Below are 13,492 nucleotides of genomic sequence, written 5' to 3'. Positions count from 1 at the left end.
TCCATGGGATGTGAGGCCGTTGGGCTGGTGGGCTATCAGTGGAGCTGAGGGTTCTGTTTCCAGCCTGACTGTTCCCTGGGTAGAACTTGGGTGACATGGGCTTGGACCCCTTAATACTTGAAGGTTTACTGAAGAATTTCCACTGGCTCATTGAATGCTTCTAGGAGCCGGAACTTGAGTAAACATTCACCTTGCCACACAGATCTTTTTAAAAGAGTTTTATTGAATTTATGTACTATAAAAATACACCTGTTTTAAGTACAATTTAACGGTCATTAGTGTACTAACAAAATCGCACAGTCAGCGCCACGGTCTGTGTTAGAACTTTTCCATTACCCCAGAGAAGCCTGCTGCCCAGTTGCCATCACTCCCCTGCTCCCCCAGCCCCGGCAGCTGGGGACCACCTTTCTGTCTCGCCTTTCCTGACATCCCACACAAGTGGAGTCGCACAGCACGTGGTGTCCAGCTTCTCTCACTCAGCACTTGGTCCACGTCACTGTATGTATGTCTGACTGCTCTGAGCCAAGGGCTTAATGCGTAGATTCTGAGTCAGTAGCCGGGGCTGGACTGCAGCTCTGCACCTCACTAATCATGTGACGGGAAACCCGGCGCTTAGTCCCGTGCCTGGCACGTAGCAGGTGCTTAGACGCTTGCAGAGTGAGGGGCCTGGAATCAGCACAGCTACTCCTGATGCTAAGGCCAGGGAGACCTTTCTCCCAGGGAAGGTTAGAAAGATGACACCGCCCCCCGGTGAACAGTGACTTCGTGGCATCCTTCCCAGAAGCCGGGTGTGTGGTGGGCGATACCCTGGCTTCACCCAGGGGCAGGAACAGATGTGAATACAGGTGAAGTGTGCCCTAGAGCCATGGACGTTCCCGTGGAAAGGGGTTAGGGACCATCTCCCCAGATGCATGCAGGCTCAGTGATGTCCACCCAGCGGGCAGGGGCGGGGGGGGGGGGTCCATCTGGCACAGGCTCAGCGGCACCTGTGATTGAAAGGAGTGCACGGACCACAGGCCCTTCACACGTCATGACTGCTTGCCAGGGGCGTGGTGGGTGGGTGATACCGCGTTCAGGGCGGGCTCACAGGCTGACGCTTGCGCGTGACTCTGGAAGGGACTGGAAGGGTTTCAAGGAAATGCAGTCGTTGTAAGGCAGACAAAAGAACAGAAAAATGTCAAACCCCAGTAACATACCTTTGGCTTTTCAGCAGCACAGAAACATCTGCATTTAAGCTTCATGAAAAGAATTAATTTGATTCCTTTCACCCCGTCCACGATAGGGCACCCTTCCCAAGCTCACGGCGAAATCCCACTGCCGCTTTGAAATCGAGTGGATCACTGAGTACGCCTGCCACAGGGATTACCTGGAAAGTGGGAACTGCTCTCTGAGCAGCGAGCAGCACGACGTCGCCATTGACCTCCAGCCGCTCAGCCAGCTCGGAGGTGAGTGGGTGCCTGGGGGCCGGGAAGTGGGAGAGGGAATGAGAGCCCAGGGGCCGAGCTCCCCCTGCCCTGGGGTGGGCGTTTCGAGTTTGATGCTGTCGCTTTGCCACCCACACCTGTGTGCGTAACAGAGCCTCTTCTTGTTTATTCCCTTTTCCTTAGCTTCAAACTCCTCGTACTATACCGCAGAGGGGGAGGAATATGTTTTTTATTTGAATGTCTGTGGAGGAACTGAAGCACACATCTGTGACAAGAAGGATGCTGCAGTTTGCCAAGTGAAGAAGTCAGATTCCACTCAAGTCAAAGTGGCAGGGAAGCTCCAGGGCCAAACCCTTCGGTGCGTACGGCCTCCACGTAACTTCCGGTGCATCGCGCGTGTTCCTGTGAAACGTAACATACTCCCCCGCCTTCCTCCTCCTTCCACCTTCCGCAGAGCACAGGGAAATCAGTTAAGCTGGCATGATTTTCCTGCCTGAGTCAGGCAGGTGCCGTTTGTCCCTGACCAGTGGATGCTTTTCCTGGCTTTACAGTAAGAATGCTTCTGTTAATGTGGTTTCGCTTTATAATCTGTTGCTTGCAGGGAACCGTACTGTAGGAAAGCTATTTCATTAGTTGATACGGCTTTTGTATGTTACAATTTACGTTTCCGAGGAGTTTTGATTTTTCTCTGGTGGTTTGAGAATCTGAAACACCGTTGGCATCACACACAAGCGTTGAACAACTAGGAAAACGCATTCATCACAATTCTCGTGACCCTTCCCTCGGTAGCTGCCTTCACAAAAGCTTTATCAGAATGTAGTTTCTCTGACCTGAGGGACCAGGATCCCTCAGGTCAGACTTCATGGCAGCTGCTGGAAAAGCTGTGTCTTCTTGGGCGTTACTTATCTTGTACCAAATCCGAAAATGAGAGCAGAAGAGGCCTCATGGTCCTAGCAAAACCTTCAGTGCCTTTTCCCAGCCAGTTATTACTTTGAAGTAAGAGGACGAGAAGCCCGTCCATTTGGAACTCCTCTCCTGTAGACGGTTCTTCCCCAGCCTGCGAGAGGGCTCGCTGTTTTGTGTCACTGCTGCTCTGTGGATGGTATGCGAAGGCTCACTGTAGAAATGTTTAAGGATTCAAGTTTCTTTCTTGGTTCTACCAAACACGTGCGTGTGTGTATCACAAAAACCTAGGTACTCAGACGGAGACCTCACCTTGGTATATTTCGGGGGCGACACATGCAGCTCCGGCTTCCAGCGGATGAGCGTCATCAACTTCGCGTGCAATCAGACCGCGGGTGAGTGCGCCCTGGGTCAGCCGCGTCCCTGCGCGGGTGGGCGGGCTCCGTGGAAACGTGGAGCGCTGAGTGGGGTGCTCAGACGTCCTCCTGCAGACGTGGCCCCTTTGAGGCCCCCTCTGTCGTAGCGGGTAGGAGTACCCCACCCCGCCCTGCCGACGCCTGACACACACGTCTCGTTTCCGTTTTCTGTTTGTGTGGGGACTGGGCCCAGCGTCAGGCTCGCTGGGAAAGCCTCTCTGTCCTGAATGCTGGCTCTCCCGGAGTGCGCTCAAAGCCGGCAGTCTGGGTTTACTCACCACCTTCTGATGGCTTGTCACTAAGCAACTCTTCTTTTAGGAACTGAGTTTCTAGGTGACCCTTTTTGCAAATGGTGGCCCTGCTGTAGAGGTGGGATTTGGGGATCTCGAGAGACCCCAGGGCAACTTTAAGTGGAATGTTTGGTTTTTCTGAGTGACTCGGAGAAGCTACCTTGACATCACAGTGGCACTGGCATTTCACAGAGCCGCACTGCCGTCCGTATCTCAGAGATTCTGAGCACAGTTTGCATCTCTTGAGAGGTGATGGGATCCCACCATCTTGAGAGAGCCGTCCAGTCAGTGGACCCCCAAGCCGTGACCCCAGGTGCCTTGCAAGCCGGCTGAGCCCCTGCACAGAGCTCCGGTCTGGGAGCCGCCTGGGTCTGGCCCCGTCTGCAAGCCGGCACAGTCTCGCACGGCCGCCCCACCCCTGAGGGTCTCCTGGCCCCTCACTGTTTGTTTTGTGCGTTTCTATGGTAGAGCTCTTAACCATCTGGTCACGGGGCAGGTTCCTTCGTGACTCACTGCGGGGCCTGGGGGAGGCAGCTGTGCGTGACGGGAGCCGTGCTCCAGAAGCAGGTCTGGTGGTGGAGGCAGGCAGGAGGGGTGGTGACCACCGCCGAGCGCTGGTAACCCGCCCGGAGAGTCGGCAGAGAATCACCTGGGCTGAAGCAGGAGGGAGACCTCACAGCAGGACACCCCTTGACTCCTGGCGCCGCTGGCCATCGTCACCGTTGTTCTCAGCCCACTGTCGCCTGTCAGCCCCCTACCCCTGCCACGTGCGCTCTGAGCTTACGTTGGAGGCATGTTCTCAGTTGATGCGTTGAACACATTATATTAGTACCTGTTTGCTCAGACCCTGCGAAGCCTAGGGATGCCGTGATGGCTGAGAGCTCCCTGGGCATTTACACGCCAGCAGCAGAGAGAGAGATGAGGACGGTGATGATGTAGTGCAGGGGACGCGGGCAGGCTGCGGGTGCCTGGCAAGGTCTGTCACCTGGGCCTTTATCCAGAGGGAGGCCCTGAGGTCAGGGGTCTGGGGTCTGGCTGCCCCCGAGGACCGAGGCAGTTAAGAGGAGGTGCTGGGTGAGGGAGCCCTGCAGGACAGTTAGGGGCAAGCTGGGCGCAGAAGCCGGGTGGCCATGGGGGCTGGTCTTTGTGGCAGGAGGAACAAACAGCTCACGCAGAGGCGGGAATTTGGGTAGCCGTGAGCAGGTCAGAGCTGGGTGTCCAAGCCATGGCTAAAGAAGGGGGTGGAGCAACGTTGTGAAAAGCTTGTGTGTCCTGCAGAGGAGTTGGACTTTATCTAGAAATCAGCGTGAAGGGACTAAGCAGGGGTGGCCATGCATCTGGCTTGGACGTGGCCTTTGGATCCATCTCCCTTTGGTTTGAATGCCCGCCCTGCCTTCCCCAGATTCTCCATCTTTCTTCCGTCATCCTCACCTCTTCCAGGCTCGTAGGAGACCCTCTCCGAAGTCCACCCCTTCTACTCCAGGCCCTTGGGAAATGCAGCCTCCTTCTTATCCCAAGTCCCCAGACCCTCAGGCACTCGGGCTGCCCGGGTCTCCCAGACTCCCCTGCTGCTGGGCTGCTCTGCGGTGGGTGACTTGTGTGGGCCGAGGCTCCCTCTGTCCTGTCGCTACCTCCTTTGGCCCTGTTCTGTCCGCACTTTTTATAAATGACTTGGCCGCGATCTTTGGGAATGCGCTGATCTCATTTGGGCATGTTGGGAGGATGGACTAATGATCCAGAAAGATCCCAGCAGACGAGGAGGATGTTGAGAAGGGCCCGTGGTCAGGGGCTCCCAGGGAAGAGGGATGGACATCCAGGAGTCGTGCCAGGAAGCTAGAGCCCAAGGGGGCTGAGACGGGAAACAAATAGGAGAGGCCATTTGTTTTTCCTTTATTCCTTTTTGTCATACACGTTTTCGAATATATAAGTAGAAAGAACATTATAGTGAAAACCTGCACACCCACCACTCAGGCTTAACAGCTGTTAATGTTTCACCAAACTTGCCTCACGTTTATATGCTCTGTCACGTCACCAGTGGATCGTAACACTCCACCCAGACTGCAGGAAAGGACGTCCCTTCACGTAACCTCAGTGCCATGATCAGACCTGACAAAACTAATGGCAATCCTGAAGACTCATGTCATGGTGATCGTGACACGGAGACCAGATCCAGAGACTTTAGGTGTTTTTGAGCCTCCTCTCAGGCTGGAGCTGGATTATGAAATGTTTAAGACTCCTTCCAGCTCTGTGGTTTGGAGCCAGCTGTAGGTACTATGCTCTGTGCACGCTGAAACTATTCCATTATTACCTTGTTTGAATTTAAATTTAGAGTTTTTAGAGAAAACCCCTTGGTGGATTCTGTGTTTACTGGTAATAATGTATTTTTGCATGTTGAATTGGGTGTTGATTGGCTATGGAATATTATGAAATGTGGTTTACAGGAATTATTTATGCTTCTGAATCTAGGGTTTCATGCATTTCAGGACACAGAGGTGCGTAAGTTTATTTTTTTGTCCATAATATATATATTTTACCATTTGTTTCAATAACTTATATCTAGTTTGATGTAATGTGATACCTGATCATTGGTGATCCCGTCACATAAGGACATTAGACCGTTTTGCGGGGAGGAGTGCGGTGTGTTAGCATAGGCCAGTAAAAACTGTCCACAGATTCAGGTGACTCATGATCACGCTGAAGACTTATTTTCTTTAATTCCGTTCAGGCCTTAGGGGGCTGTGCTCCACGTGGTCGTGTGGGGACCTTTGCATTTTCCACCTCGTGTTGCTGCCGTCTGTGGGCATGGCTTCCAAGGACTCTGCAGAATGGGAACAGCAGTTGTTTTCTTAATGGACCAGAACTAAGAGGCATGGCCCAACCTCAGAGGCAGTGAGGCGGGAAGTGCAGTTTAGCCGTGGGCCTAGAGGGAAAGATAAACCGGTTTGGTGAGCAGGCAGCACGGGTTTCTGTCCCAGAGCGGTGGGGGGATGGGGCAGCCGCCTGCTGCTCAGGCCAGAGCTGGATTTCACTGGGAGGGTCCACTTTTTGCCTTCAGCTGGTGCAGAATCCACGTACCGCCAGGCCACGTAAAGGGTGTGCTGGGGGATGTGCTGGAGCCTGGAGAGCCAGGAAACTTTCAGGGATGAGATTGATGGAGAGATTACAGAAAGTCATCCTCATCCTGCTGGTGGCTGGAAACCGTAGGGCTTAGCGGTCCTGATGGCAAGGCCGTTGTGTTTAAATAAACAGCGTGGTTTGGTAGTGGGGAGTCTTCCTTTACTATTCTCCTCAAATTCTTGGAGGAATTGAATAAGAATGCAGGTCGGGTGCATGCCAGTGGTTATTTAAATTTTATTTAAAATGGGCTCTCCCAGCAGATCATTAGTAAGTTTCAGATGCAAATCTAGCTCCTTAGTAGGAATGGACCCTGGAACCATTCATAGTATCATTTAATCGTCTGTAAACTTATCTGGTAAAAGAAAAACACTGTGAGTGCATCAAGTTTTCAGGAAACACAGATCTTTTCTGAACAGTGAAATACCAATCCAGTGGGACTAAACTGTATGTAAACCTTGAAGGGGCAGACGGGTGGGGAGCATGTGGGAAAGAGGCGAAGCAGCTTCACTGCTCCCTCGGTGGAGGGCACGGCGGACCCCCAGCTAGAGCGGGTGCTGTCGGAAGGGAAGTTGGGAGCGCTGGTTCTTAAAAGAGAATGGCTTAGAGGACTTACTAAAAAAAAAAACCCAACAAACCAAAGACACACAGTAGCGCAGGGAAGTCTTGCCTTGCGGTTATGAGTCTGGCTCCGGGGCCAGACCGTCTGGGTTTGATTTCTGGCTCCTCTGCCCTCTAGCTATGAAGCCATAGGCAAATTATTGAGTCCCCCCTAAATCTGCAAAACGGGACTAAGGTCGTCCCTGTGTCGTAGGATTTCACGGTTGAGATACGTATGTGAAGTACCTAACACACAGCCTGTTCTCTGCATCCAGCCCCTGTGGAGGGCTCCGCACGGCGCCTGCCTCAGCTTGTGCTCCGTGTGCCTTAGCTGCTGTCGCTGGTGTCATAATTATGATGTTTATAATATTAAAGATTCAATAGAAGTTGCAGTTGAAACAGCATTCGCCCTTGGTACAGAATATTATTTCCGTTAGAACATTGTGCACTTCAGGGCCCTAAACCTCAAGAAAGGTAAATCATGTAGGAGGTCCAGGGGAGGATTATTAAACCATCAAGGGGTGGAAAACGGACCGTCGTGCCAGCAGTGCACTAGCTCGGAAAGGCGAGGGGATAGAATTTCTGGTACGGGAAAAGTCAACAGAGTTGGCTGAAGCCCACGCTACGTGGACGGGGGGGCGGCACATGAAGGCCTGGCTTGCAGAGTTGAGCCGGGAGGGCTCACGGTTGAGAACCCCATGGGGCTCCCTCGGGCTGATTGGAGTGGGGCGTTAGAGACCCACGCGTGCCAGCGTCCCCAGGATCCAGGATGCCGGCCCCTCTCGGGGCGAGGTTACTAAACCTCAGCACCCTTCAGTTGGGAGCGGCTGCAGACCTTACCCCTCTTCCAGGCTCATTTTAGGGGCGAGTCCTGGGGACCGTGTCCTGCTCACACGCACATCATTAAGCCAGTGGCACTCCTGGAACTGGAGCCCTGATCTCTGCGCCCTTTCGGTGACTCCCTGTTCTGGCTTGGTGTTTATGAGCCTCTCAGAGACTGACCGCTGCCTGGGGCTCACACCCCGCTGAAAACAGGCTTCTGTTCTCTTGAGACCATCCCACCAAGATGAAAGGGACACAGGCCTGCCCTGCAGGGTTTAGGTCGTGTGAAACGCAGTAAAGCCACTCTGATCTCTGGGGTTTGAGCCCGGAACTTGTTTGCCTGCACAGCTGCTACGGGTGTCCTGTTTGCGATCTCTGCTCCTGGGACGTTCCTGGGTGTTGGTGACATCATGGGTGCTTTCTTCCTTTTGATGCGGCACAGGTAACAATGGGAGAGGGGCTCCCGTGTTCACCGGGGAGGTGGACTGCTCCTACTTCTTCACGTGGGACACGAAGTACGCCTGCGTGGACGAGAAGGAGGCCCTGCTCTGCGGCGTCTCCGACGGGAAGCAGCGCTTTGACCTGTCGGCCCTGGCCCGGCACTCAGGTAGGCCCACCGCCCGCTCCGTGTGTGCTCGCGCACGTTCTCTCGCCTCTTTCCCGCGAGCACGTTTGGAAGTGCTGTTACAGTTTTCCTTGTCAGCTAACTGCATCGTGGCCTTTCCCCGCTCCTCACGGAGCAGTATGAATTATCAGAAATGACACTGAATCAGGAGGCGAGATATCTGAACTTGAGGTCGGTGTTACCGTTTTCTACTTGGAATATCTTGGGCTCATCTTATCGTAGTTCAGTAAAAACGGCCAAGTGCCTTCTGTGTGCCAGGCCCTGTGCTTTGTGATTAGAAAAAAAAATTTTTTTTTTAAACTTTTGTTGCTAAGAGGGTAGATCTTAAAAGTTGTCAAAATCCCCACGAAAATTGGTACCTCTGTGTGGTGATGGTCGTTAACTGCACTTACTGAGGCCGTCGTTGCGCAGTGTATACATACATCGCCTCGTACCGTACACCTAAAACCGACGCAGTGTCGTGTGTCAGTCATAGCTCAATTAAAAAGAGTTTAAGCTCTTACAGCAGCCTTCAAGCAGGCAGTGTTCCCACTTAACACAGAGACTGTGAGGCCCAGAGGGTTGCACACCTGGGGTGACAGGTGTGTGTCGTCTCCCCTGCCCCATCTCACTGCCTCTTTCCTGTCTCTAAATCAGGATTTGCGTTCCCTGACCAACCTCAGATTCTTTTGTGAGGCTGAAAGGAGGCGGGATGTAGGACCTGTCACAGGGACTGGCTCATGGTGACGACCCGTCGAGGTTAATGTATTTGTCCTGTGAACCAAGGCTTGCGGAGTGTTTGTTGCTGGCGGGGGCTGGACGAGGTGCTGGGGATACGGCAGCAAACCTGGCGAGCACGACCCCTGCCCCCTCGGGCCTTGGAATTTAGCAGGGGGCACAGAAGACTGAGCAATAAGCGTGGGGTCACCCAACAGGGATAACCAGATCTAGGTGGGGATTTCTAGTTTCACCCTTTTAGCAGCCCTGGAATTGGGCATAGATAGAAGCAAGTTGCCTCTGTAAAGTGGAATAGTGCACAAGACCGGGAGAACGGCCTGAAGCCATAGTCACCAGCTACTATTGGAACAATTACTCGCGTGTTCAGAGTCCCAGCTGCTTGGGAAAGTATCATATTAGAAGGAGAATTCCTCCTTCGTGGGGTGCTGGAACGCTCTCCTTTGAACACAGAGCCCCGCTATAGATGCTGTCGGGCAGCGAATTGCCCGGGGGGAATAACCGGCTCGGTGCTTTCCTGGTTCAGCACCTTTGAGCCCTGGGGCTGGTGCCGTGGTTACAGTCTGTGCCTTGGTCAAGAGGCTGGATTTCTGTCTGCCGAGTGGGAAGAGCTCTCACCTCTGCTCAGACATGGGTTTGAGGCCCCGCATCCAGCTGTGTTTACTTGAGCAAGTTACACTCCCGCCCCCCAATTTTCTTACAGTAAACTGAGTGGCGGTTTCAGATCCTAGGATCTGCGAGGTTGCAGAGATGCATTCGTACTCAGCTGACTGGGGCCACCTCTCCGGTTCTCTGGGGCCCGGGTTATTTGTGTAGCGTTTGCACCCAGATATCTAAGGAAGCTGTGAGGTGAGAGCTCACATCCTTCTCTGATAGTTTAAAGAAGTCGTCCTGCCTGAAGCCCTGCAGCCCTCCCCAGCCCAGCCAAAGCTTTCAGGACAGTGTTTGTCGTGGTCGGCCGTGAGTCCTTCCCGGTTATTGACACCGGTGTGTAGTGACTGTGTTACCACTGACGCGGGATTTCCTTTTAAGCCCCAGCCTCCAGTCCGCAGAAGGAGCATCCTCATTGTCTGTGTGTCCTTCCCACACGGTTCCAGTGATGCCTTTGGGGGCTGTTTGGGGATGGTCCGCCTTTGACTTGCTGTCTGCTCTCAGCCTGTGCTCCTTCTGCCTTCCACGGATTGTCTTCTGTTCATGCATGACTGAGTCACGAACCCTTTGAATTAAGGGACCACGTATCTTGTTTACCTTCCGGGGGCACGGAGCACGAAGCCCTGGGCCAGGTCTGCCTTATCTGTGGTCTGGAGGCAGATGCGTCACCAGTGGCATCTCAAGTCCGGGCTGGCGTCTGGCTTTGCTTTTCAGTTTCTGCTTTCAGACTTTGGGGCTTGGGAGAATTTTGCTGTTTAATCCTCTGGCAGCACCCCCACCCCCGCTTAAGCCTCCTCTTCTGAGGAGCTGTTCAGGGCTGGCTTGTTTCTGTCACATTCAAGACAGGCTTGAGATTCTCGCTGAGTTTGTGTGCCCTCAGCCTGCCGGGTCCAGAAACGTGAGTGCCTGATGTCTAGCAACCACAGGCCTGGTGAGCTGCAGGCCTTTACCTTCCGCTTAATCACCATTTATGGTGTGACTCACAGAGAAATAATCACTGCCTTTGGCTGGAAGACTCTTTTTTTTTTTTGGTTACAGAACTGGAACAGAATTGGGAAGCCGTGGATGGCAGCCAGAGGGAACCAGAAAAGAAGCATTTCTTCATTAACATCTGCCACAGGGTCTTGCAGAAGGGCCGGGCGAGGGGCTGCCCCGAGGACGCGGCCGTGTGCGCTGTGGGTGAGTGGTGCCCTGTGCTAGGTAACGCGGAGCCCGGCTGCACCCAGGTTGGAGTGAATTAGAAGTTCTTCCTGTGGTTTATCTCAGCCTCCTTTCTCTGCGTTCAGCGTGTAAAGGATGCTGAAGAAAAGAGTTTAATGACTCAAATGTAGGGAACTGGTGCATTCGGGTATCTTGAAGTTGGCTGAAGCCTTCTGAGGTGGGCTCACTGGAAACAGGAGGAAGCGGCTGGGGGGAACTTGGTTATCTTTCTGCTCCGTCCCCTGTGGAGGAGCATTGCCAGTGCTCGTGTAGAACTGATTTTGATTTTTAACAACCTTTCTGCCTGGAATTGTTCAAGTGTTACGGCTTCAGGCCAGTGGACTCCCATAGCCTCGTGTGAGAGCACTGGACCCCTTGGGTTCCTTTTGCTGTAACTGTGTTGGTTGCGACTTCTCAATTGGATGTAAGTGTTTATAGCGTATTAGTTGTTTGTCACTTAAGACTCACCTGGAAAACGACAGACAGTGGGAGTAATTGGAATCGGTTACAAGCATTAGATAAGGGATTGTGAACCCAGGTTGGATTTTAGGAATTATCCCAGGATTCAGAATTGGTGGTGTGTCTTTTAAAAGCAGGTCCAGCCATGTCCCTGCCTTCATTTAAGAAGGACTTGAGACAGACCTTCAGTAAAAGTCAACTGAACCAAGAATTAAAAGGTCACGTTTTTTGGCTGGCTGCACAGGTTTAATTAGTTTCTGCTTCGGTCATGGGACAAATGCTGCCCCCTCGGTTTCGACAGACCTTGTGTCTCAGGAGAGCTGAGGGCCCCACAAATGGGGGAACAGTGTTATTTTCCGGGATGGTGTAACGTGCGTTCTTGCCTTTCTGCCTCTTGTGCCCTCAGAGGACGTTGTTTATTCACTCTCGTACTTTCCTCCTAAGCCTGAAGGTGCCCTTGGGGTCCTCAGTGTGGCTGCCGCTGCCCTGCCAAACTTGTCACTCAAGAGAAACCCACTGACCCTGCGAACACCTGCGGGGTCTCGGCTCATTTTTGGTACCTCTTCGTCTGTGTCATTCTCATTTTTAATCGCGTCTTCTGTTTTTTTCCCTTTTCTTTTCTCTTTTCCAGATAAGGATGGAAGTAAACATCTGGGCAAATTTCTTTCTTCTCCCACAAGAGAGAAAGGACACATTCAGCTCTCTTACTCAGATGGCGATGAGTGTGGCGACACGAAAATAAGCACAAATATAACACTCGTGTGCAAGCCAGGTACACGTTACAAACGCGTGGCGCCTTCGTGGGCTTCCCCAGCGGCAGCCGCATTCTTTAGTTTTCGGTTTGCCGCCGGCCCCTGCCTGGGTGCCGAGGCAGAGCGGGCTCGGGCCGAGCCCCGAGGCTCCAGAAGCATTAGTGTTGGTCCATTGGACTCGATCCCCCTCCCCAGCCCCAGCGCAGCGATGAAGAAACCATATGGTGTCCAGGGGGGTTGTGCTGCAGCTTTCCAGATGAGTTACGCTCCTGGCACGGCTTCCTCTTCCTGAGGCCTGGTGCAGGCTGATGTGGAGGCCGCTCCACTTCCTCCAAAGGGGGAGCATCACATCACAAGTGCTTGAAAACACTGTCTGTGATCTCAGCGTCGATACACACAATGCACCTTGTTTTTCAGGGTCAAGGTCTATATAGATCCGCACATTTTTATGTTCCTCACAACATAGTATTTTGTGAAGACTCTTTTATGTTTCACAGTTGTGTTTATAATTTTTAGGGGCTTCCTTGTTGCTAATGGCTTGGTTTTACTATTTTTAAGCATTTTCCCTATTGTTGGGTTAATAGCATGTTTCCAGTGTTGGTGATTGTGCTGTGACATATCCTCTCTACCTCTTGTTGGAAAATTTCCTTTGGATAAATTCCCAGCTGTGGGATAAGTTCAAGGACCAGGACAGTTCTTTTTAATTTTTAAAAATGGTAAAATATACATAATATAAGATTGATCATTTTAAAGGAATTGTGATAAAATACATGTAACATGCAGTTCACCATTTTAATCATTTTTGAGTGCACAGTTCAGTGGCAATTAAGCACCTTACATTTACATTGTACCTTAAGTATGTTTACACCACCATCCATCTCCAGAACTTTCTCGTCCTCCCAAACTGAAGCTCTGTCCCCATTAAACACGGACTCCCCCCCCAGCCCTGGCCCCCAGCCTTGTCCGTTCTGTCTCCGAAGGTTTGACCACTCTAGGGGCGTCAGATCGGCGTTTGTAGGGGTGTCAGATGGGCATTCGTAGGAGTGTATTTAGAACAAGGGAGCTTTTTGAGACCGGATCAGCGATGGGTCCTTCTTCTCCTTCGGCAGGTGATTTAGAAAGTGCCCCAGTGCTGAGAACTTCTGCGGCGAATGGTTGCTTCTACGAGTTTGAGTGGTACACGGCGGCGGCCTGCGTGCTGTCCAGGACCGAGGGGGACAACTGCACCGTCTTCGACTCCCAGGCAGGTGTGTGTCCGAGCGCCGTGTGGGGCAGGCTCTCCTGCCCTGCTCAGCTTGTTTTTGTTTTGTTCTTAACATTTTCTATGAGTGTTTCAGAGATATTCTGTGATAGAATTATATTAATACTCTTTGACCAAAACTCTGAAAATCTGGTGTTTCAGGCTTATCTGAGATAATGAAAAACCTGTCATATTCAAAGTCGAGGTAGGTTTGCTGATCGCAAAACCTGAGGAGCACAGGAAGTAAATCATGTTTGAAAAGGCTTTTCGCATGAATTTCTG

At 52.2% G+C, this 13,492-nt stretch overlaps 1 protein-coding gene across 1 annotated transcript in view; it reads left to right on the top strand.

Annotated features, from left to right (window-relative positions):
• IGF2R (insulin like growth factor 2 receptor) overlaps positions 1-13,492 on the top strand; it is a 110,028-nt gene that overhangs the window by 42,316 nt on the left and 54,220 nt on the right. The window contains exons 8-14 of the mRNA XM_012536407.3: positions 1,283-1,445; positions 1,608-1,782; positions 2,619-2,722; positions 8,012-8,176; positions 10,598-10,738; positions 11,850-11,990; positions 13,080-13,217. Of these exons, the coding sequence (XP_012391861.2) occupies positions 1,283-1,445; positions 1,608-1,782; positions 2,619-2,722; positions 8,012-8,176; positions 10,598-10,738; positions 11,850-11,990; positions 13,080-13,217 (1,027 nt within the window). The remainder of the gene's footprint in view (positions 1-1,282; positions 1,446-1,607; positions 1,783-2,618; positions 2,723-8,011; positions 8,177-10,597; positions 10,739-11,849; positions 11,991-13,079; positions 13,218-13,492) is intronic.

Source organism: Orcinus orca, chromosome 12 (assembly GCF_937001465.1).
Source record: "Orcinus orca chromosome 12, mOrcOrc1.1, whole genome shotgun sequence".
Taxonomy (NCBI): domain Eukaryota; kingdom Metazoa; phylum Chordata; class Mammalia; order Artiodactyla; family Delphinidae; genus Orcinus; species Orcinus orca.
Note: the sequence above shows the minus strand (reverse complement) of the source record. Positions and strands in the feature narration are given on the sequence as shown.